We start from the raw sequence: 26,505 nt of genomic DNA on the forward strand, positions 1-26,505 counted from the left end.
TACATGCCAAAACATGGGTGACCCTCAAAAACATTATGCCAAATTAAGAAAGTCACAAAAGACCATATATTGTATCTTTATCTGAAGTGCCTAGAATTGTTAAATCTATAAAGACAAAAAGCAGAGTAGTGGTTGTGTAGGTCTGGAGGAGTTGTGGGGAAGAGGGAAGTAGCTGCTAATGGGAATGGGATGTCTTTTTGGAGTAATGAACATGTTCTAAAATTAGATTATGGTGATGGCTGCACAACTCTGTTGTGCATTAAAACCACTGAATTGTACACTTTAAATGCATGGACTTTATGGCATATGAGTTATATCTCAATCAAGATTTTTTTTTAAAGCAAAGCCAACAAAAGTTGGGAGGTGGGAGAGGGGCACAGGGGTGAAGAGAAGAGCTGAAGTGATACTATTATCTTACATACCAGGGGCTTAAGAGATAATGCTGAAAACTGATAGAATAAGAAATAGAGGTTCAATGAACAAAGTATAAAGATAAACATTAGAAGAATTCAAAAATAATTTATCAAAATTGGGAAAAGAAAGAGAAGAATGAACTTGGAAGGTGTTATAACATGAGCTAAAATAATAGATAAATAAAATAAAATAAAAACTAGAGATAGATGCATTTTATTTAAAGTGTTGGATGTAACCCCAGTATCAGTAAAAGGTAGTTACCTCTGGGGAATGAAATTGGGACAGAGAAGAAGACTGATGTTTCATTAAAAGTACTTTTGTACCATCTGTTTTGTTTTTAACCACAAGCCAATAGTGCTTTAATTAAAGCAAAAAGAAAACAATCTGCAGTTATTTTCTCCACAGAAGTCTTGAATTCCTCAGTCACTCATAAGTGTTGGATTCAACTTCTTCCAAACTCCTCTTCATGTTGCTATTTTGACTTCTTCCCAAAAATCACTAATAGTCTTAATGGCATCTAGAATGGTGAATGGATTTCAGGACGATAAGAATAGAGCCAGGAAGACTAATTAGGAAACTTTTAGAGCAATTGAGCATGAGATAATGGGGTGCTGAATAGGGCAGTACATAGTAGAAATAGAAAAGAAGGATGGCCTAAAAACTATTTAGAGGCATATGTATTATCCGTCCTCCCTCATCTCCAAATCCTCCCTTCTTTGCCCTACTCTATGACACTGGAGCTAGACCATGTAAACATTTTTCCATTACCAACTGGCACAATATTAGGCTTTGTCCATAGCACTGGAGTGACATCACAAAACTATTGTGGAAGACACTTCTGGATGCCATGTGTCCATTTTTATTATGACCACTGGAGCTTAGTGACCTCCAGAGACCAGTTCCTGCTGTGCCCTCACGTGAATAATATAAACAAAAATATAATTTTTACATTAAGTTTCACTTTTGCTGCCACCAGGGGGCAGTGTTAAAGGCTTTGTGGAACACAATACTGAAATTCATCTCAGGGCAGTTTTTTCATTTTGCTTGTAATTTTCAAGGATCCAATTGGGGATTGAAAATATATATAATGTATTTTCATACAAGATAGCATATTTGGAGAGCTATGCATATATTTTCCCTTTGTTTCCCTAATTTTGGTATTTGGTCTGCCCAGATCCATCAGAGAATCACTATGGCCTTACAAAATGTAATTTTTAAATAATAAGACTTAAAAGTTGAAATTACTCCTTGATCCGTGGACTACAGAACTGATGTTGTGTTCACAGGCATGAAAACAACATTAATATCATTGTACATCTCCATCAGAGCCTTTGGGTGCTCTGTCAATGGGCAGTCATATTTTGAAAGGAATCTTTTCTTCCCCCCCTTGAGCAGTAGGTCTCAACAGTGGGCTTAAAATATTCAGTAAACCATGTTGTAAACAGATGTGCTATCATCCAAGTTTTGTTGTTCCATTTATAGAACACAGGCAGGGTAGATTTAACATATTTCTTAAGGGCCCTAGGGTTTTCAGAATGGCCAATATGCATTGGCTTCAACTTAAAGTCACCAGTTTCACTTGGCCCTAACAAGAGAGTCAGCTGTCCTTTGAAGCTTTGAAGCCGGGAACTGACTTCTCCTCTCTAGCAATGAAAGTCCTAGATGGCATCTTTTTCCAATAGAAGGCTATTTCATCTATATTGAAAATCTGTTGTTCAGTGTAGTCACTTGTATTACTTATCTTAGCTAGCTCTTCTGGATGATATGCCGCAGCTTCTATATCAGAACTTGCTGCTTCATCTTGTACTTTTATGTTATGGAGCTGCTTCTTTCTTTAACACTCATGAGCCAACCTCTGTTAGCATAAACTTTTCTTCTACAGCTTCCTTACCTCTCTCAGCCTTCATAGAACTGAAGGGAGTTATGATCTTTCTCCAGATTAGGCTCTGACTTAAGGGAATGTTGTAGCTGGTTTGATCTTCTATCCAGACCACTAACTTCCTCCATCTCAGCAATAAGGCTGTTTTCCTTTCTTATCATTTTGTGTGTTCACTGGAGTAGCACTTTTAATTTCCTTCAAGAACTTTTCCTTTACATTTATACCTTGACTAACTGGTGCAAGGACTTTGTACAAGAATATTTATGAAAAATTATATGCCAACAAATTGGACAACCTAGAAGAAATGGATAAATTCCTAGAAACATATAACCTACCAAAACTGAAGCAGGAAGAAATAGGAAATCTGAACAGACCAAATACCAGCAGTGAAATTGAATCAATAATTAAAGAACTCCTGGGATGCCTGGGTGGCTCAGTCAGTTAAGCGGCTGCCTTTGACTCAGGTCATGATCCCAGGGATCGAGTCCCACATCGGGCTCCTTGCTCAGTGGGGAGCTTGCTTCTCCTTCTGCCTGCCTCTCCCCCTGCTGTGCTGTCTCTCTCTCTCTGACAAATAAACAAATAAAGTCTTTAAAAAAATAATAAAGAACTCCCAATAAACAAAAGTCGAGGACCAGACAGCTTCACAGGCAAATTCTACCAAACATTTAAGGAAGAGTTAGTATCTATTCTCAGACTGTTCCAAAACATAGCAGAGGAAGGAAAACTTCTAAATTCATTCTATGAGGCCAGTATCATCCTGATACCAAAACCAGACAAAGACACCACCAAAAAAGAGAACTACAGGCAATATCTCTGATGAATACAGATGCAAAAATCCTCAACAAAATACTAGCAAACCGATCCAACAATACATTAAAAGAAACATTCATCATGATCAGGTGAGATTTATTCCCAGGATGCAAGAGTATTTGTTTTTTGCAAGGGTTGTTCTATATTCACGAATCAATCAGCATGATGCATCACATCAATAAGACAAAGGATAAAAACCATATGATCATTTCAATAGATGCAGAAAAAGTATTTGACAAAGTAAACATCCATTCATGATAAAAACCTACAACAAAGGAGGTCTAGAGGGAACATAACTCAATATAATAAAGGCCATATATGAAAAACCCACAGCAAACATCATACTCAATGGGGAAAAGCAGCTTTTCCCCTAAGTTCAGGAACAAGAAAAGGATGTGTACTCTCAAATTTATTCAACATAGTACTAGAAGTCCTAGCCACAGCAATCAGACAAGAAAAAGATATAAAAGGCATCCAAATTGGTAAGGAAGAAGTAAAACTTCCACTGTTTGCAGAAGACATGATACTATATATAGAAAACCCTACAGACTCCACCCCAAAATTACTAGAACTGAAAAATGAATTCAGTAAAGTTGCAGGATACAAAATCAATGTACAGAAATCTGTTGCATTCCTACACACTAATAATGAAGGAGCAGAAACTGAAATTAAGAAAACAATCCCATTTACAATTGCACCAAAACCAAAAAAATATCTAGGAACAAACTTAACCAAAGAGGTGAAAGACCTGTACTCTGAAAACTATAAAATACTGATAACAAAGGAATTCAAGAGGATGCAAAGAAATGAAGACATTCCATGCTCATGGATTGGAAGAACAAGTATTGTTAAAATGGCTATACTACCCAAAGCAATCTGCAGATTTAGTGCAATCCCTATCAAAATGCCAACAGTTTGTCAACCATAAGAGACTCTTCACCTCAGGAAACAAACTAAGGGTTGCTGGAGGGGAGGAGGGTGGGGGGATGGGGTGGCTGGGTGATGGACATTGGGGAGGGTATGTGCTATCGTGAGCCCTGTGAATTGTGTAAGACTGATGAATCACAGACCTGTACCCCTGAAACAAATCATACATTATATGTTAATTACAAATTACAAAAAGAAAAAAAAAAAAAAAAACGATGAAAATGTCAGGTGGTGACAGCACTGTTTTGGGCCAAGCACAGGGCCCTGCTGAGCATGGACTCTGGCAGCATAGGTCATACGCTCACTAAGCAGTCCCTGGTCAGGATGCACCATGTTTATCCCATATGCAAGTTTGTATGTGTGTTTGGAATTCCCTTGGCCAAGAAGGCCCTGTATCAATCATCTGTCCTCACATGATTCTCCCTTGAAAATGTAAAGGTCCAGTTCTACCCTTGGTAGCCTTCTGCGAATATTTATTCTTGAATCACCTGTGCCCTAAGGCTTTATTTATTTAAAAAAATTAAAAAAAATACAAACAGTATTTTTCACAGAACTAGAACAAACAATCCTAAAATTTGTATGGAACCAAAAAAGGCCCCAAAAGGCCAAAGCAATTTTGAAAACGAAAAACAAAACTGGAGGTATCACAATTCCAGATTTCAAGCTGTATTACAAAGCTGCAGCAATCAAAACAGTATGGTACTGGCACAAAAATAGATACATAGATCAATAGAACAGAACAGAAAACCCAAAATGAACCTACAATTATATGGTCAATTAATCTTCAGCAAAGGAGGAAAGAATATACAATGGAACTAGGAGGCAGTATGGTGATTTCAGAGAAAGTGGACACTAAATTGAGGATCAGTGGGCATGTCACAGATGATCATTTAAGTGTGACTACTGTTGCCTGCATAGGTTAAAGGGGATTTAGTGTGAGAGGAGAATCTGGGTTGAGAATTAAACTCTTTAAGCATTTAATGACCAGAAAGATGTGCTAGAAAGGAGATAAAATGCTGGCTAGGAGTCTGGGATGGCATGAGAGGAGGTAGCAATGATCAAAGAGGAAAAACAATGAGGTATTGTGAAAATCTAGTGGTCAAGTATCTAGTATTTCTGAGTCAAGATAAGAGAGAAAAATTGCCCATTTAATTTAATGAAATGTCTTTCAAGGGCTTTATAGAATGATGGGGCAAATGAGATTGTAATGGGTTAAGAAGTGAACGGGACTTGAGCAATTGGAGGGAGCAAGCAAACTTCTCAAGAGAACTTTGGCTTTGACAGTAAAGGGAGGATGGTGTAGTAGCTGGAAGGGGAGTGCTGCACTTCCGTTTTAAGATAGGAAATAACTGAGCCTGTTTAAATGTTGATAGGAAGATCACATCGAAGAATAGTTGGATAGAGGGGCGCCTGGGTGGCTCAGTTGTTAAGCATCTGCCTTCGGCTCAGGTCATGATCCCAGGGTCCTGGGATTGAGCCCCACATCAGGTTCCCTGCTCAGTAGGAAGCCTGCTTCTCCCTCTCCCACTCCCCCTGCTTGTGTTCCCTTTCTCACTCTGTCTCTGTCAAATAAATAAATAAAATCTTAAAAAAAAAAAAAAAGTTGGATAGAAAGAAAAGCTATAATTCATAGTGTGAGATTCCTGAGAAATAGCAAGAAATAGAATTCAAGACAATGGGACTGCCCTGGTTATGAGAAATGGATGAGTTATATATGTATTTTTTTTTTTAAAGATTTTATTTGAGAGAGAGCGCATGTGAGCAGGGGGAGGGGCAGAGGGAGAGGAGAGACTCCCAAGCCGGACTCCACGTGCAGCATGGAGCCTTACATGGCGCTTGATCCCATGACCCTGAGATCATGAATTGAGCCAAAATCAAGAGTCAGTTGCTCAACTGACTGAGCCACCCAGGCGCACCTATATGTGGATTTCTAATGTGGAAGTGAGCTGAGGAGTTCCTCCCATATAGTTCTCTTTGACGCCTCTGTCCCCCAAAATAGGAAAGGCCATCTACTAAGAATGAGGGGGAAGAGGGGGTCAAGGGTTTGAAAAAAATTAAATGTGAATAGATGAAGAGTCTGAAGTTGGAGATAAGTGAATCCTGAGATACTAAATCTAAATTTTTTGTGTGCTCCATCAAATGCTGTGATACAGTCCCCAAACAGGGGGGTCTGACAAAGGTACCACATACATCTATCATTGTATTTACTGCTTTTTATTTATCCACTTATGACGTGTCTGTCCCTGTAAAAAATTGAGAGCAAGTGCTACATTTTAATTGGCTTTGTATCCCAAGCTACTGATTTAATGCCTAATCCAAACAGTTCTCAGCTTATTTGTCAAATGTAAAGATGAATAAAGCTTCTGTGTTTATTTGCAGTAAAAATTAAAGGAAATTTCCTCTAGCTGCTGTAAGTGCTTATTATTTACCTAGGACATTCGAAGTGTTTTACATGAATCTTTTAAAAATGATGTTTTAGGGGCGCCTGGGTGGCTCAGTCGGTTAAGCTGCTGCTGTCAGCTCAGGTCATGATCCCAGGGTCCTGGGATCGAGCCCCGCATTGGGCTCCCTGCGTAGCGGGGAGCCTGCTTCTCCCTCTCCCTCCTCTGCCTGCCTCTCTGCCTACTTATTCTCTCTGTCAAATAAATAAAATCTTTAAAAAATAAAATAAAAAAATAAAAAGTTTTATTTATTCATTTGAGAGTGAGCGAGCATGAGCAGGGGGGAGGGGCAGAGGGAGAGGAAGAAGCAGGCTCCCGACTGAGCAGGGAGCCTGATGTGGTGCCTGGTCCCAGGACCCCCGGATCACGACCTGAGCTGGAAGGCACATGCTTAATGGAGCCACCCAGGTGCCCCTGTTTTACATGAACTAAGTCTTTTAAGCTGTGAAATAACCCACTGAGGTAGGCATTATGATTATTTTCCATTTTTCAGATGAAGGAACAGAAGCACATAGAGCTAAAGTAACTTTACAAGGTCCCACAAGAATTAAAAGGCAGAGCTGGGATTTGAAGCCAGATTACCAAATGGGCCAAGGTCTGAATTTGTACGGAAGGCCTCTGCAATAGCAGGAAAAGAATGGATAAACACCACGGTGATTATCAGAATTGTTTAGACTGGGACTAGACAAAATTGAGGGAGTTCCTTGTGCTTGTTCCTAATTATTTCTAGCAACTAAAATTTGTGTAATTGCTATTCAGGCAGAAGAAATCTTATGCAATTATTTCAATCAATGAATACTGCAACATCAATAACCAAAATAGCATTCTAACAATTTTGTACTACATATAGATTAAAACAGCAACCGCTTACCTTTATGATTTGGATAGCTTCTTTGTAAAAACACCTACTGAATATGATGCAAAGTTACTTCAATAAAGTACATGTTTAAAAAAATGACATCAATATTAAGATAGGAGGTTGCCTCTGCTTCATAGTATGGAAAACTGGTATTTTGAAAACCCCAAGATCCATTTCAAGATCTTATGTGTGTCAGATATCCAGATCTGATACTGGGTAAAACATCAAAAATGAAGAAAAGAAATTACCATTCATTGACAAGGGATGAAATATCTTTCCTTCTGATAGGAAGCATTCTATACCTCAAGTGCTATGAGGCAAATTTTTAAATTTCAAATAGAAGGATGATTTTTATAAGTAGTTCCTACCATCAGTTTGTCAGAGAGGATGCATGATTATTATTGCAAACCTTTATAGAACTCCAGGCACCTTCATGGGGTTTATGGAGCTTTGTTTATATGCAGATCTTGCCCTAAGGAGCTTACAATCCACTGGAAAGATGGAGAAACGTGGATGTGATAAGAGCAATGACTGACAGACCCCACAGACTGAAAAATAACCATAAATGTAAGACACATATTACAAAATAAGTTAATGGGGATGGCAAGGGTAGTATAAAGTACTGGATAAATCCAGCTTCCTGAAGGAGACAAAGATCTGGAAAATTCAAGGTACGAATAGTGGAGTTTAGAAAACCAGGAATGCAAAAAAGACACTCCCTAACTACTGCCTCTTCGCAGCTGGGCAGAACTGCAAAAACATGGGGATACATGAAGAACCTGAGGATAGAGACAACAGGAAACAACTTTTCAGTTCTCTTTAGCACCTCTGAGCACTAGCTGACTCGGACTGCGACAAGGTTACTAAACTTAAGTACCTTAAGAGCTGTCCTGGGCGCTGGGTGGCTCAGTTGGTTAAGCGACTGCCTTCGGCTCAGGTCATGATCCCAGAGTCCTGGGATCGAGTCCCACATTGGGCTCCCGGCTCAGCGGGGAGCCTGCTTCTCCCTCTGACCCTGTCCCCTCTCATGCTGTTTCTCTCTCTCAAATAAATAAATAAATAAAATCTTAAAAAAAAAAAAGAGCTGTCCTATAACCATCCTAAATGGGTTCAAAGGAGGCGAAAAGGAAGTAACAACCAGTTTCTATGAACCAGTTATGTAGTTACAAAAGTGGGACACCCTGAAGACTGCACTGGGAGCTAACAGATTTGAGGCAGAATGTTAACTTTTATGGAGAGAGCACAGTGGCAGTACAAAGGGAACTGGCTGGAAGTAGAAAATACCCATAATAGGTTAAGTTTTACCTTGATGAGCTGAACAAGGGGACAACTTGTAAAAAACAAAAACAAAGTATGGTATGGCAGGAGAAAATAAGCCTATGTTGATTCCTTCCCAATCCCACAATTATGAGCCAAAATGGGGAAGGTTTTTTTTGAGATAAGAAAAATACCCTCCTAAGCTGAGTCCAAGAGTTGGAAATAGCATTGATTAGTATGTGTAAGAGAGTAAAAAGGTTTATGTGTACAAAGGATGGGGGAAAGGTGGCTCACAAGGCTCCAAAGACAGAGGAATGAAGACAGGATGCTGAATGAATTATCCGGAAGGGAGGTAAATGGAGATTGAGAGCATCATAAAAAGGATATAGATTTAAGCAGATTATTAAATATACTTTTTTTGATTAGACATTTGTAACTGTTGTTTGGAGTAAAAATAGGTAAGGAAATCTCAGGTAAAGTTAGAGTAACAAGGAATCCTTCAGCTATACAAAACAGAAGTACGATCTGGGCAGGGAAAATAGGATTCACGCCTTCTAGAGTTAACAGAAAAACGAAAGTGGAAAAGATTGTAAAAAATTTCTTCATTAATAAAACTGGAAGAATTGATGGTCTGGAAAAGCTAAGTAATCTGAAGTAGGCAGCATATTTAGAGCTGTAACATAAAAATTTTGGAGAGAAGGCAGAAACTGATGCAAAAATATAAGCAATGATAGAGTAGTGCAGTGTTCTGCTAAGAGGTAAATCAGAAAGAATCTTTCAGCTGTCCTTTCTCACAAGTTACCGTCATTTTTATAAACAGTACAACATGGATATTCTGAACCAAATTTGTCACCTAAGGGGCCTGAATTTAAAGGGAATATTAAAAATTAATGGAACTGCTAGGTTAAGTCTTAGGGAAAAAGACTAAATCTTTCTTGTACATTGTTGCTGTGCTAGTTAATATGTAATTTGATACTAGTCAGTCCAGTTGCTTCTGGTCACACTGGAATACAGACTTGACAAATCTTCATTTTTAAAGTCTTCCTTCAATTTAGGAATTTGGATTATAATAAGGCTGTCAATGTGCACCTTGCTTTTGCTTAAAGGGATCTATAACTTTTATTACCCTACTTCTATTTTTAAAAACATTATTTAGTGTGCTTATTTTTTTTAGAGGTTTGTAGATAAACTTTTAATTTTTTAAAGTATGGGTTATTTTAAAAGGATTTTATCTATTTGTCAGAGAGAGAGCACACAAGCAGGGGGAGAGGCAAGGAGCCCAACACAGGACTCGATCCCAGGACTCCGGGATCATGACCTGAACCAAAGGCAGAGGCCCAACCGACTGAGCCACCCAGGCATCCCTCATTTTTTAAGTAATCTCCACTCCCGATGTGGAAGGCTTGAACTCATGACCCCAAGTTCAAGAGTCATATGCTCCACCAACTAAGCCAGACAGGCAACCCAGTTTAAAGATAAAGTTATTATCCTTCTATTAAGAAGAAAATAATTTTCTCCTTCAAATGTTCAAAATGTCAAGTTTGTTAGGCATGCATTTGGTATTTCAGGAATATGGGAACAAATGTCTGGGCAAATTTTTCTTTCCTAGTCATATTAAATTACTAGCTGACATTTAATGAATTTTGCCAAGGAGTAAAATAATCAAGAAGTAAAAAGGTACAAAAATTTACCAGATACCCTGACCTTCAAAACAGTCAACTACTGAACCTTTATACTTGGGATCCTAACTGAACTTTTATACTTAAGAAGTAAATAACTCAACAAACCTCAGAAGTTAACAACTGGTAACTGCCTTTGATTGAAGCTAAACTGGCCTGTTTATAGCTCACCACCTTAATATCTACAACGAAAGATTCCATTTTGAAAACCCAAAAGAAATCAAGTAATTTCAAACCTCTCAGGCAAGCTTTTACAAAGTGTTAGCCATTCCTCAAAATAGTTAGAAAAAGTTGTATCGACACTTTATGAACTGATTCACGAATTTAAATGAACGACTCTAGAATAGCTGAAGCACAGCTTCCAATGGTATGGGAGTTGAGATCTAGGTCTTACCTGGCCATTAGTAGCTGTGTAACCCTGGACAAGTCACCTCTTGGCAATCATTTAAAGGGGTTAATTAAGACAGTTCATTTATACTTGGAAATTCATGGACTCCTGATTCCCTCAAGCTGTTATGCTTATGCATTTGGGGAGGAAGCTGGTCCAGAGCTTTCATTAAATTCTTATCAGTGGTCCAAAAACAAACTTGCAGTATATTAGGGGATCACTTTTAAATTGCTCTAGGGTCTAAAGACCGATACTCCTTTTTTGTGGTAGCAGAACTCTAAGATGGCTCCCAAGATTCCCTGATGCACATGCCCTTTATAATCCCCTTCCCTCAAGTGTCGGCAGGATCTGTGAATATGATAGATATTATAGGTTACAGTACAGGACAAAGGGGAAGGGATTTTGCAGGTGTAATTAAGGTACTAATCAGTTTGGCTTTGAGGTCATCAAAACGGAGATTATCCTAGGTGAGTATGATCAGGTGAGCCCTCAAAAAAGAGGTGGTTTAGGGCCTTTTCCAAAGTCAGATTCTCCTGCAGGCCTTGACGTGGCAAGCTGCCTTGAATTTTACAGCTGCCAAGAAACAGATTCTGCCATATGAGCATGGAAGAGGACCTCGAGCTTCTGAGGCTGTGGCTCTGGCTGAAACCTTGACTGCAGCCTTGTGAGGTCCTGAGCACTGGATCTAGCTAAGCTGTACCTGGGCTCCTGCCTGTGGAAACTGTGAAATAATAAATATATGTTGGTTTAAGCCGTAAGTTTGTGGTAATTTGTTATACAGCAACAGAAGACATATCACTTCTTAAATTACAAAGCTTAGCTTAATTTCTCCTTTTTCTCGAGGTAACTGAGGTGATAGAGAATCCAAATAGGGTGCTCCACAAAGTATATTAATGTTACAATAAAGCCCATCACTTTGCAATGCAATGATACCTTCAAAGAAACAAAGAACCTATGAAATGCAGTCACCAGGTAAGCCTAAACTAAAAGTTAAAAAGTCTTCCAGATCTATTTTTAATGATTAGTCAATAGTTTTAATTATAGGAATGTTCTGGTTTTGGTCCAAAGTAATGTGGAAAGTACTAATTCCATCATGACACAAAATAGAAAAAAATATCTTTAAAGATATATTTTAGCCTAGGGCTACTCACACATTTGTAATAGAACATTCTTATTTTTATACAACTTGAGAAGAGCTCAATGCTCCAAAAAAGCAGTTTAAGACATGAAAAGCCAAGAACATTAAGCTTATTAAAGGCTTACTATTCCATTTTTCCCCTCCTCACAAATAATGCTCTGTGTTAAAAATGAAGTTTCTTAATCAGTGGAGAATAAAACAAAGAGTTGTGTTTAAATCTGCTAAGTATGGTGAACTGTTAACTGTGCTGAAACAAATTTCAGACAATGAAAGATCCCTCCAAGCATTCTATTACAAAATCAATGTCCTGTATGAGACCATAGGTAGAAATGAAATATTTAGACTATCAGGTAGCCCTTGTATTCACAGATGTTGCTATCATCCACACTAGGATGTATTATAGGGTTAACTATTTTATAAAATCACTTGGCCTATTATAACCTTACTTTGAGCTAGATCTATTTACTAAGAAACATGGATTATACAAAATACTGTTATGGTCAACTTCTGTTAATTTAAGCCTTCTGTAAAAAAACAAGCTTTGTATGTAATCTGCCACTTGTAGTCATGTGCTGAAGTTACAGTAATATGTAAAATATAGTTCAAGTAGTCTCTCTCAGTCCATTTTGCTAGAAGAATAAAGGAAGGTCAAAATCTTGGGCTGGACAGGGAGAAAGCAGAAGCAAAGACAGTGTCACCTGAACAGACCCAGTGGGTTAAATATTAATATGTCTATATTAAAAGTACAGAATTTAAGAAATTTCTTCTGTTACCTTGGTTCTAGGTCAAAAGCTTAAGGACAATCTAAAATAAGCCATTGATTCATACTCTAACTTTATATTTATATATTAAAATCCAAACAGCACACACACACACCCCATGTAAAACATTGCTTTAAGTTTTAATGTTTATTTCCCCAAGACAGCCTAGCCTGCATTCTACTTGGATAAATTTTACAAGCTAGTTTTCTGCTGCTTCTAGTTTTAACTTTAACCATGTTTCTGATGACAAGGAATGCTGCAAAAATACTCTAGTTCAACAAAGAGTTATGATCACAAAATAATTTTTATCCATTCTACAGTGTTTCAGAATTACCAGTTGATTTTAAACACAAAGTAGATATAGATGCTAATGGTGGCTAATCTGGTATGTTTCTTATAGCAAACTGTTGTTCATGCAACACTTGTGCTCAAAGGGGAAGGCACAGGATTTCCTACAATGAGCCACCTTATAAAGAGTTCTTTTTGTACAAATTAATTTATGTCACATTTAATTTAGTGTGCATAACCTCAAAACTGAGGTATTATTCCAATTTATAAAAACCACTTGCATAACTTTTATGCAAGTTTTAAAAATACAAAGTTTTCTCCCTAAAGTGGCTCAAAATAGATTGTTCATGGCTGCCTACATCTAAGATAAAAAGATTCTAAAACAATTGAACAGATTAGGCATATTATTAAAGGTGTTCAAACCATTACTTGATTTGTACATCTACTCAAACCTCTTCATCGGTCTTTATTCAGCAGTACATATGCACCAAATTCCATTTTAGAAGTTTCCATATCATTTTCATAGAAAACAAAGTTTGAAAACAAGTAACATTTAAACACAGCACGGTATTCTACCACAACTGAAACTTTTTTCTTCTTCTTCTTTACAGGACTCAACAAAATCTAAAAATGAACTATGCTGTAGATTTACCTCATGCAAAGATCTTTATGTTATCTCTGAAAATGAAAAGGATGGCTTTTTAAAGCACATTTTACTGTTTTATACTATTATGGCAACTTGTGTACTGCAACACAGTCTATTTTGAGGGAAATTTATGATTTTTTTCATGCAAAAATCTACACAAATTAGTTCTGATGATATGGAAAGCTTTTCATAGCATCAAACATTCATCTGGTGCAAATGCACAGGGAAACCTTCCTGAAAAGTTTTCTGACTTGAGAAGCAACTAAAAAGCCATACTAGGTAAAGTAAATAAAAACTAAAAAGAAAAAAAAAGGAGGTGGGGTGGGTAAAGGGAAGACGGGGAGTAGAAAACACAGGCTGCAGAGTAAACCAATGTCTGCTGCTAAACCGGTCTTTGTTTTCATGTCCAGTGTACATTAACACTTATGATCTCACTTTGATGATTTACTAGGTTTGTTATCAGCCCCCTGAAGGCGAATCAAGCTTGCATGCGTTCACATACAGCACCACAACCATACTCTCGTACACAGTCACTCCAGGACTAGGAGTCTGCTTCATGAGTGAAGAGCCCTAGATTTGAAAGATGAACCTGACTCCCTATCACTGAGCCAGACATTCATTCATCATTGTCCACTCACACATTGCTTCATAGCAAGGCCTGGGCTCGTTTTCCTTTGACTTATATGGGCATCGTATCCTCTTTTATGCTTACAAGGCTTGAAGATGACAGTACTGCACTTTCCCCTCAATTGATACAGAGTAAGTCAATGTTCCTTCTCAGGCACTGAAGATCTGTGACCTGTAGCCCTTTTTACTTTGAACAACCTAAATAAGCATTCATGTAAAGTTTTCGTTACATTTTGCCACTCATTCTCACTCGCACCCACTCGCCATCTTGACCTCATTTGGGCATTTTCTGTGATTCCAAATGAAATCTTCACATTTTCTTTCCCGATTTAATGCAGCAGCAGATCCCATGAGCCAAGCTTGATGGATCAAACCTTTTTATATATATGTATATATATATATATATCTCAGTGCTGCATTGTACCTAACTTCCACAACATCTTTCTAAAACTGGAACCCTTCTGTTGGTACGTTGGCAGATGAATTGAAACCAAATGTTCCACCTTGTATTGCCTCTGGAACAAGGCTAGGATCTTCATCAATCTAAAGGAAAAAAGAAAAAGTAAGTGATAATTAGTTTTAAAGGTTACATAAATAACATTATAGAAATATTCTCATTTCCATAAAAAAAGTACAAGAGAGATGACGAAAGCCAACATTGTCCTACCATCTCTTTAGAAAGCTGAAACATTTCGTAAAGGCTTTTTCTTTTTCTTTTTTTTTTTAAGATTTTATTTATTTGACAGAGAGAGACACAGCGAGAGAGGGAACACAAGCAGAGGGAGTGGGAGAAGCAGGCTTCCCGCAGAGCAGGGAGCCCGATGCGGGGCTCGATCCCAGGACTCTGGAATCATGACCTGAGCCGAAGGCAGACGCTCAACGGCTGAGCCACCCAGGCGCCCCAAGGCTTTTTCTTAAAGGCACCAAAATGAGAGGAAACTTAAGAGAATATGCAAGATAGGTATCTTCCAAGAGTGACATAAGTAATAAAGTGGAGATTGTCCTACATCTCAAACTGAGAGGATACTCACTATAATATCCCTTTTACTTGGGCAAATAGATAAAAGTTGATGACATTAAAAAACTTAATGCTGTCACTTTTGGAGAGTAAATGTAATCTTTAATTTTTTTACTAGCAACTGGACATAAATGACATTTGGGCTTAAAATGGTAAAATAATAGCTGTGATATAATGAATAAATAATGTTCTTTATACTTTATATCTAGGGGTTCTTTTTTGAAATACCATATATCGTACAGTTCCCCCTATAAATACGCATATCATCTGAATTATTCTTTTCACAATGTAAGAGATTAACAGAGAACTTCATGTTAAGGTATTAGAAATCATAAGGTCTTGTGTATATCTATAGTTGCAAATTAGGACTTCCAAAAATCCAACTTTAGAACATGTGATAAAAGCTACCCTTAAGAGAGGATGTCTTGGGCGCCTGGGTGGCTCAGATGGTTAAGCGTCTGCCTTCGGCTCAGGTCATGATCTCAGGGTCTTGGGATCGAGTCCCGCATCGGGCTCCCTGCTCCTTGGGAGCCTGCTTCTCCCTCTGCCTCTCTCTCTCTCATGAATAAATAAATAAAAAAAATCTTAAAAAAAAAAAAAAAAGAGGATTTTTTTTTGGATTTTATTTCTGATTGATTTAACTAGCATTATATTCTAAATAGGACTTAGCTTGATCATCTGTAAGTAAATAGTCCACAAATTTTCTTTTCCAGTATTGTCCTTCCCAGGTTAATGTTCAAATCATATACACTTAAGAAAATATTTAATAACATTCCATTCTTTTTTGATAATGTGGAAAAGTTTGGGGTATATGAATTATTTTTTGAAAAGTTGAGAATTATCAAAAAATCCACTGGTGGCTGTATCTAATCATAATTTTCTAAGGAATAACTGCTTTTAGATTTACTTTTCCAAAGAAGCAACATTAAAAATAAGTTAATACTTTAATTTCAACTACCATATACTATGAAGATACTTTTGTATACTACACCTTACATTATATGATAACTTATCTTTCTTGATGATTTACTGTTTCCATTTTATGTATCTTCAAATTTATTTTTGGTCACCTACTAAAAGTAACAGTGACAATATCTTCAAATATGGATGAACTATTGTCATAAAGGATTATCACTGTTTTGTTTATAAATATGCTATTAACAATATATAATTTGAGAACTATAAAGACATCAAGTGAAAATAAACCCTGACTTGCCCAGTGTCAAAAAAATTCTTATCATACTCAAAAGCAAAAAAACAACCCAATTAAAAAATGGGCAGGGGCACCTGGGTGGCTCAACCATTAAGCGTCTACCTCCGGCTCAGGTCATGATCCCAGGGTCCTGGGATTGAGCCCTACATCAGGCCCTGCTCAGCGGGAAGCCTGCTTCTCCCTCTCCCACTCCCATTGCTTGTGTTCCCTTTCTTGCTGTCTCGCTCTCTGTCAAATAAATAAATAAAATCTTAAAAAAAAAAAAAAATGGGCAAAAGACCTGAACAGACATTTCTCCAAAAGATATACAAAGGTGAATAGGTACATGAAAAGATACTCAATATCACTAGGAATTAGGGCAATGCAAATTAAAACCACAATGAGGTATTACCTCACACCTGTTAAAATGGCCATCATTAAAAAGACAAGAGTTAACAAATGCTGGTGTGGATATGGAGAAAGGGGAAATCTTGTGCATCGTTAGTGGGACTTTAAATTAGTATATCCACTATGGAAAACAGTATGGAGGATCCTCAAAAAAATTAAAAATATAACTATCATATGATTATTTAACAATTCCACTTCTAGGAATACATTCAAAGGAAATGAAAACACTAACTCGAAAAGACATCTCCACCCCTATGTTCACAGCAGCATTATTTACAATAGCCAAGGCATGGAAATAACCTAAATGTCCACCAACAGATGAATGGATAAAGAAAATGTGGTATATATACACAGTAGAATATTATAAAGACTAAAAGGAAATCCTGCCATTTGCAACAACATGTATAAACACTGAGGGCATTTAATGCTAAGTTAAATAAGTCAGACAGAGAAAGACAAATACTGTATGATCTAACTTATATGTGGAATCTTAAAAAAGACCAAAAAAACTCACAGGAAAGATCAAACTTGTGGTTACCATGGGTAGAGGGTGGGGGAAGAGAAAAGTGGAGGAAGCTGGTCAAAAAGTACAAACTTCCAGTTACAAGATTAAAAAAAAAAGCTATTTTACGAGTAAACCTTTCAGCATTCCTGTGAAATAAAAAGTCCTCATTCTATTTTTAACTATTAATGGCAATAAATCTGTAAAAAAGAAAAAAAAAATCCTTGTCTTTTTTTGCCTTTAGAAACAGTAACTACTTTTTAAAATGCCCTGACAGACTTTAAAATATTAAAATATTTGTTTCTGAAAGTGACATTATTTTAATTCCATTCCAAAAAATGTACGTCCTAGCTTATATTATTTCTAGACTTATGTTTATACATAAAACTAAGAAAACTATAAAATTATTAAATACATCATCTGAAGAGAAGAACTGATCAATGATCTCATAGGCCAATTTGTAGATGTCTTCATTTTCGTGATTTTGAAGTTGTTCAATTTTCTCCAGGCCTGCAAGAAATTTTATGAAGTGAAACAATGGTAATATTTAAAATGTAAGAACAAAAAATTTACAATAATCTTGGGACCACATAATCCCAATTTTTGGACTGCAAATCTATGATTTTTGGGACTCTACTCTAAAGGTGAATCTTAAAAATAAAAAGGTTTTATGCACAAATACAGCATATTTATCTTAAAAAGTTAACAACCTGAGTGTTTAAATGCATATAAATGTTTTAAGCAAGCGACAGACCCCTCTCTATTCAGCAGAGCACTATATAACCAATGTTTATAAGGAGTAACAACATGGATTACTTTTGTTTGTTACAAGTTAAAAGCAGATTCTTTCTACTTTCTAGCCTCTGCCAAGTTTTTCTAATAAGCATGTATAAAAACAATGAAAATACTGGTGATTAATAAATATGAATGTTAAGACATATGTTAAGTATTATGGAAAATGATCAAGCTCAATCACAGTGTTTCAGGAGAAAGGGGAATTTTCCCTATAAACATTGAGCTTATTAAATCATAGGCAGAAACATTAAAAAGAATATATAAACTTAACTGATATGCAAACTGCATCTTGTTTTGCTTTATAGGAGTAATAATTTTAAGGCTTCTGAAGTAAAGTGAAATTGCCCTTTCATGAGTGTTCTTCTTTATCTCTATTCCTTACATGGGAGAAGTTGTTTTGGGCTCATTTTTCACTCTACACACTCTACTTAGTGGGCCTGCCTTAAGTAAAAAAGAATTTAGCTAGGTACGCCTGGCTAGCTTGGTCAGTGGAGTACGCAATTCTTGATCTCGGGGTTGTTTGAGCCCCACGTTGGGTGTGGGGATTGCTTAAAAAGAAAATCTTAAAAGAAAAAAGAATTTAGCCACTATGATAGGGTGAGGACTTGTTCTTTTCTGGGCTTCAGAAACATAAAATTAAAATGCCTGTGTGATCATTTCACCAGATGTTTCATGGGTACTTAAAACTCAAAATGTCCAAACACAATTTGTTACTTGCCTTTCCTCAATTAAACTATTCGTTCCAATGTATTCTTACTTTGTGATAATAAACAACTTGAAATTGGAGAGGAAGCCTAGTAAGTTCCCCTTTCCCTCAATACTCTATCATCAAATCTCAAAAACCTCATAGTCTATCTACTTCTTGAATCCTGTCATCATTTATTGTGGCCCAACCGCTATATACTGTCCTAACTGGTTTCCTGCCTCCTGTCTCCAACGGTCCCATTTCCCTGATATCCACGCTCCATTTAAACATACCAATCCCTTAGGTAAAATCTTTCAATGGCTTTGTAACACCCTGGGGCAGAATTCATTGGGGAAGCTTGTAAGATACAGATTCCTAGCCTTACCTCCAGTGATGAGGGCAAGGCTCAGATATGGATTTTAATATATAAAAATAAAATTTTTAATAATTAAAATGTTTATGTGGGGAAAAAAGTAGTAAAAATTTTAAACTATACTTGTTTTTAATTTTTCTGGTACTCAACTTCCCAATTAGGTTCCCTATTCTCTATCTCCTGTTCCTAACTTGATAGCTTTGCGTTTTCTGTTGCTCTGTCACTTTAGTAACTTTAAAAATACTTCTTTCAAGCCTCCGAACTCTTCGCTAAGCAAATTGAGAATATGGTTCTCTCACTCTTATAGTTACTTCTCTTTTCATTTACTTCTCCACATCTGTCAGAAATACCCTTCCTTTTGTGCTTATCTGGGTTGGTAACATTTACATTTTGTTCCACGGCTACAACGGAGTCTTCCATGTTCTATCTACATGGTAATTCTAAGAGCTGAAAGCGAAGCCATGCTGTTTATACTCTGTGCGACTCTGGCACAGAATCAGATTTGGAAAGTGTGTGACAGAATAAAGAATCTGCTATGCTATCAAGCTTCTAAGACCGCAGGGGCCTGGTTGGTGGCGCTATCTCCAGCCTCATGTTTAGGCAGTTTCTCCCCCATACTTTGTGATTCAGCAACACTGAACTACTTATAATTTGCTGAATGCTAGGTCTCACCTCAGACTTTGCTCATGGTGTTCTCTCTGCCTGGAACACCTCTCATCCCTTTTTACTTTATTAATCCTTATTCATCTCTCAAAATCCAGCTCAGGTGTCACTTCCTGCTTCTTCCAGGTATTTCATTTTGTTGTACATTTCTATTAGGGTAATTAGCACATTAAATCAGTTCATATTTATCTCCATGACTAAACTGACATGCCTTGAGGGCAAGGACTGTGTCTTGTTTACCACTGTTTTCCCAGTACCTTAGCACAGTGCCTGTTCAATACATGGCAGCAATTCAGTTACCTAAGCATATGCAAGAAGCTGAGCAGGACTGTACATATAGAATATAGTATTTACTTTATTCTGTTACTTGATAATCTATGACAGAAAAATACAGAAGTGCTACATTAGTCAGAAAATAAAGGCAGTTATAAAAAGAACATTAAAATGTGAAATAATAGCTTATAATAAACTTACCTCCACATTCTTCTATAAGATTGGCTATGGTTTCTGCCTCATCTTCAGCCATTTTTAATATATTACTTAGTCCATCAAGTACTACTTGCACAACTTGTGCATCTTTTACAGTCAGCAAGTTGCAAAAAGGCGGAATAACATTTTGTTGGATTAGATAGGCCACCTGAAGAAGAAAAACACCATGACAAAATAAACATAAGAGAATTTTGTTTGTGTACCATATGATTTCACTGAAATAATTTTGACTTCAAAAGTTTGAGTATGGAAACATGACCTCATCTTTCACGTTATGTTAGACCACATTAGATTATTTTATTATTTTATTGTTAAGATTATTTTACTATGAGATTCCTTCTCCTTTTAATGTAGTGTTTACTTTTCTTTAACTTAGGAAAAAACAAGTGAAAATGAAGGAATCACTCAACTTCATATGAAACGTTTGCTGTAAGGAGTACTTTCTTCAAAGGCCCCTTCCTCCCCTTTAAGATTAAAAAATTATGAAATCTGTAAAGAGGATGGATGATTTTTTTTAAAGCTACCAACTGTTCAATGTTATAGTATTCAATGTGAGAGTGCTATAACATTTAGAATCCTCAAATACCTGGCCATCTTCAATTCACTGTTCAATTGGTTATATAGTATTTTCGTAATATTTTTCTATCATTTTTATATTTTGTTATATTGTCATTTCCATGTACTTACTACGTGTATATTCTGCTCTGTATTCATATGTAAGTGGATTCATTGCTCACCACCAGTCTATAGCTTATCTGTGACAATGCCTCTTTAAACTTTACACCCTAGGCTCCTTACATCCCTTTCCCTAATTCCTAGACCCAGTCTTTTGGTTTACGTTAGTTCCTTGCTTTGCTGCTGGTAAATTTTGTTGCTGTTTGTGTTCTTTTTGTTGTTGGTGTTCATTTGTTACGAGAATCTGTGACGTTTCATTCTGCCCTATTATGCTAAAAAGTCCTGTTTTTTCTTAATACTGTTAAAAAAATAAATAAATAAACCCCTGACTACGTATGTTTTGATCTTACCATGGATTAGAAAATTTTTGTAGGCCAATAACACTTCTCATCTATGAAATATAACTAAAGGAAGTCAAGGTGACACTTTTATATGGGGGGGAAAGAAAAAAATCACAGAATGCCTGTTATCTTGCTATTATTTTAAGTTATGATTTAACTGAAATCTAAATCTTAGAATTATCTGTACTATTATTTTACCAGGTTTGAGAAATAAATAAGAGCTGAACTTACTTGATCTTTCCTCCCACTAATTGTTAAGTTACTTATGGCCCAAGCAGCTTCTTTCTGAGTGCCAAAATCCCCCTGTAAAAGCAAAGGATACAAATTGCAACATAGTTTAAATTGGGGAAAAGTGTTATCTGAAATGATTTTCAACTGCTTATTTCCCCAGGTTTTTTCTAGCCTTTCTATGTGCATACATAATTTTTACTTAAGAAAATATTTTGAATTCAATTTACCCTAAACAAAATAACAATTTACCCTAAACAAATGTAGACTCCCTTTTGCAAACTCTCCTGGAAACAAACTGACTTGGTATTACTGTTCAATGAAATCAGATTAAATGAAGTCAGTGATAAAATAAAAGCAGTCAAAAAAAAAAAAAAAAAAAGGAAAACGTACATTTCACTTTAATCAAAGAAATGTCCAGTATCCTTTTAAACACAAAACAAGGTTTTAAAAATGATAATGTCCACCACTAATGAGACTATGATATAAAAATAGCACCCTCCTACATTACCTTTCAAATATAAATTGAAAAAAATATACTTAAAAATCATTTAAAAAGTCATATATATGACTTAGTAACATACTTAGTAATACATTTAATAATTATATGAAGTTCTCAAAGGTGAGAATCTCTGAGAACTTACCAAGAAAATAATTTAAAACAAATATTATGTATCTTTCTAGATACCATCTTAGTAGCACATACTAGTCAAAAAGTAAAAGCAACCAGAATTCTCAACAACAGTGGAATAAATGACTAATTACAATAAATCTGCTGAATGGAGTAATAACCTGCTGTTAAATATAAAGAAGACTAGCAACCTGGGAAAGTGCTTACAATTAAGGAAAAAACCTATATAAATATGAGGAATAAAAATTAATATTGTAGTGGGATATCTTTTTATATACCAGACTGATAAAATGTAAATATCAGTGAGGCTGGTAGGATTGTAAAATGGTACAATGCTTACAGGGCAGGGATGACATTATACAGCAAAATTTACACATATGCCAAAAAACCCTAAACAGGGGCACCTGGGTGGCTTAGTCGTTAAGTGTCTGCCTTCGGCTCGGGTCATGATCCCGGGGTCCTGAGATCAAGCCCCGCACTGGGCTCCCTGCTCAGTGGGAAGCCTGCTTCTCCCTCTCCCACTTCCCCTGCTTGTGTTCCCTCTCTCGCTGTGTCTCTCTCTGGCAAATAAATAAAAATCTTAAAAAAAACACAAAACCAAAAACCTAAACAAACAAAAATACTAATTTCCCCAAATAAAAAACAGAAATAAGTAACATAACTATATATATCAAGTTGGTGACCTAGTCACACATACAAAAATTATTTCAAGTGACAGATCATTTTTAAGTACATTGCTGATGGAATACATCCTAAAAACAATACCCCTCAAGGAAATCTTAAAAGTGGAGTAGTCAGGTTGTTAGTGGCAATATGATCTTGTTATTTTGATAAATTTTACATATCTCAATATATACTGTAATCTTTTTAGTTCTCATGTTCACAAAATTACTATATATTTTCTACTTTTTTTTTAAGTAGGCTCCATGCCCGAAGTGGGGCTTGAACTCATGATCCTGAGGATCAAGAGTCGCATGCCCTACTGACTGAGCCAGTCAGGCATCCCTATTTTCTATTTTCTAAAAACAAAACCAAACAAAACCAAACACATTATCACCCATTTTGTTCACTAGAAACAATGACAACCTTGTAGCAATTATCATCCTTAGGACCTGAACTATGATACTTATATACTATCTGCTACCTAAAAGGACACCCTGGAAAGTCTAGGTCAGAAAATACATAAAATAAGCTTGAGAACTGTGTCATATTCAAAAGGTAGGAAGCTCTCATCTCAAAAACTACTGGGGTGATGTAAAAAAGACACAGGTGCTAAATTTAAGAGATTCCCATTGGTTAGGGACAATCTGCTAGAAAAAATAACTACAATGGACTAAAACTTACAATATATATATAAAAATTCATAATTTCCTAATGACACTAAAAACTCCACCCTAGTATACTTTTGAGGTTGTTAGGGAACCATGTTATTCTAAAAACTAAGTGAATAATGGGATGCCTGGGTGGCTCAGTCAGTTAGGCATATGATTTTTCATCTCAGCTCCGGTCTTGATCTCAGGGTCATGAGTTCAAGCCCTGAATGGAGCCTACTTAAACACACCCACACCCACACACACCCACACACACACCTCCCCCAAAACAACAAAACAAAAACTAAGTGATAATGAGAATTCATCTTGCCTTTCTTACATGAAACATATTTCAGAGTAAACCAATAGCTGATAAAGGAAAAAGGTTTTTTTCTTTTTTAAAGATTTTATTTATTTAGAGAGAGAGAGAGTGGACAGAGATAGGGAGAGAGAGCATAAGCAGGGAGGAGAGGGAGAAGCAGGCTCCCGCCGAGCAGGATCCTGACATGGGGCTCGATTCCAGGACCCTGGGATCATGACCTGAGCCGAAGGCAGATGCTTAACCGACTGAGCCATCCAGGCGCCATGAAAAAAGCTTTTTATTGAAAAATCAAAGTTAATACATAAACAACGACAGAATTAGAAAGTCAGCATTTTGCAGTTCCTCGTAAAATAAGGGATCCACACAATGATCATTAATGACTACCTGAAAACCACTAGTGAAAGACTGATGGCTAGGTTTATAACAATCAATTGGAGTAGGCTCATCACACCTGAGCTCACTCATCAATCTGAAGAGGACAGATGTAGGACATCTGAAGATATGGGACAAACAGTATATGTCTTCTGATGCAAATCATTAGGAAATACAGAGTAGTGCATTAAGCCTTGCCTAAAAAACTGAACTGGCTCTACCAGTTTATAGGAAACTAAGCCTTTACTACCAGTTTGTAGAAAACATGGAGGGAAAGAAGATAGAGTTATCGTCTAATTACAGATCAATGTTTAGAAAAAACCCATGCCGTGACTGTGACATTTTAAATTGTCTCTTTCCCAAACGTTAATGTAAGCATGAGTGATGATACAGCATACGATTAAATAGCACACTTACTTGCTGTTTGATTTTGGACAATTTATTTGTCTATACCATAGTTTCTTCATCTGTCAAAAGGGGATAATTCTTAAGCTCATGGAGTTGCAGAGTTATATGAAATAATACATGTGGAATGATGAGAACAATATGTAAGCATTTATAATCAGCAGTAATAATTATGATTTTGAGTATTATCATCAGTAATGTTTTTTTTTAAAATAGTAATAATGCATTTTTAATAAATCCCAGGATAATGGTAATACTGGTAAAGGAATGATACAGAAGAAGGGTCAGAGGTTCTAAAAAGAAATGTGTTTTTTATATGTAAAAACTGCTAGGTTCGGGGCGCCTGGGTGGCTCAGTCGGTTAAGCGTCTGCCTTCGGCTCAGGTCATGATCCCAGGGTCCTGGGATCGAGCCCCGCGTCAGGCTCCCTGCTCGGCGGCAAGCCTGCTTCTCCCTCTCCCACTCCCCCTGCTTGTGTTCCCTCTCTAGCTGTCTCTCTCTCTGTCAAATAAATAAATAAAATCTTTAAACAAAACAAAACAAAACAAAACTGCTAGGTTCAAAGTTTTCACATTACTACTACTTTACTGTAGTCTTCGTGCCGCTGTATAGGTTCTAATTAAACAGAGGTATATAATCACATAATCTGTTAAATTTAAATCCTTTTCCTCTTACTCAGATTATATACAAGATGATTTTCTTACCTTATCCAAAAGGTGTATTATCATTGGTACAAGATTGGCATCAATTACTGCTTGAACCTGCTGCTGATTTCCTGCGGTGATGTTAGAGAGGAACCACACTGCTTCCTGCAGAACAAGACCCCTTCAATATTTCTCATTAAAAATTAAAATCTGCATCTGGACTAAATTCACTACATTTGTTACAATGTTCAAATGATTTTATTATGGAATGAGTTCCATAATAAAAATTTCAGGAATCTCAACTCCTCTATCCCCCCACATTCTGTATTTTCTTTGAACAAATTGTTAATGGCCCTAATCCAAGTCATGATGAACTAACCCTTCTGAAAAATTCTTGAAAGCAATGTTCCCAAACGTAAGATTCAAAAGAAGCTTGTCTGAACAAATACTAAGGAATCCATGAGCTGTAATATAGATACAAATCCCAAAACTACTGTAAATGAGATTCAGCATCCCCCTCACATAATGTGCTTTATTCTCTATTCTACTGTGATCAAGATGCTAGCCAGAGTCAGTAAATCTAAATAGTGGATTGTTTTAGTATACTTATTTGTAAGTCATTCACTGCATCATTTCTCTCAAGAGCTAAAGTGGAACCAAGATGTTTCATTGGTCTACCGTAAGGATCTTTTTATGCTACCCTTTACACTTTAGTGGTGCTTACTGCTTTTGCCAAGATGATGGTAGTCAAGTGTTTCACGAGTTTCATAGACAATAAATGCACACTGAGACCAGTTAGCATGAAATAAGACAAAATATCAACCTCATATCCTATGTAGTATATTACTGTCATTTACCAGACATAATAAACTTATTACATTAATCAATGTAAAGGGAAACATTCTCTATTTAAAAAAAAATTAGTAAACAAATTTTATTCCTGAAACTATTAGTATTAGCTAATGTCAAGTAGGCTCTTTGGATCAGATCACAGGACCATGTTTAATGAACCTGTTAGAGATTGTAGGGTGCTAGGCTACTTAGGTGAGCTGTTCTTGGGTTATAATCATCGGCAATGTTGTAATCAACAGCCCGTCTATTTCTACAACAGCCTCAGATGCACTCCAATATCAGCATCACCAATCAGTGCTCCCTTTCAATAGCCTCCATGAGCGAGGACACACACACACACACACACAAATTATCTATAAAGTTTACTTAACTCACACATTAAAATTTTCCAATCACACAACATTCAACACCCAATTATCTCTATTTCATCATTTCCAAGAGAGCCAAATTTGCATTGTTTACAACTGGTTTTATATACAGAAAA

General features: G+C 36.5%; 1 protein-coding gene and 1 non-coding gene across 4 annotated transcripts in view; both read right to left on the reverse strand.

Moving 5' to 3' along the window:
• Window positions 1–12,677: 12,677 nt before the first annotated feature.
• KPNA4 (karyopherin subunit alpha 4) overlaps window positions 12,678–26,505 on the reverse strand; it is a 57,937-nt gene continuing 44,109 nt past the window's right edge. For all 3 annotated transcript variants that reach the window (XM_034998242.1, XM_034998236.1, XM_034998252.1), the window contains 5 exons: window positions 25,230–25,334; window positions 21,490–21,561; window positions 20,228–20,390; window positions 17,653–17,747; window positions 12,678–14,660 (listed from right to left, as the gene is read on the reverse strand). In XM_034998242.1, coding sequence (XP_034854133.1) covers window positions 14,562–14,660; window positions 17,653–17,747; window positions 20,228–20,390; window positions 21,490–21,561; window positions 25,230–25,334 — 534 coding nt within the window. In that variant the 3' untranslated portion in view covers window positions 12,678–14,561. The remainder of the gene's footprint in view (window positions 14,661–17,652; window positions 17,748–20,227; window positions 20,391–21,489; window positions 21,562–25,229; window positions 25,335–26,505) is intronic.
• Window positions 26,148–26,458, reverse strand: LOC118007216. The gene has a single exon (XR_004678339.1).

This window comes from Mirounga leonina, unplaced genomic scaffold (genome assembly GCF_011800145.1).
Source record: "Mirounga leonina isolate KUSES-001 unplaced genomic scaffold, KU_Mleo_1.0 Mir_115, whole genome shotgun sequence".
NCBI lineage: Eukaryota > Metazoa > Chordata > Mammalia > Carnivora > Phocidae > Mirounga > Mirounga leonina.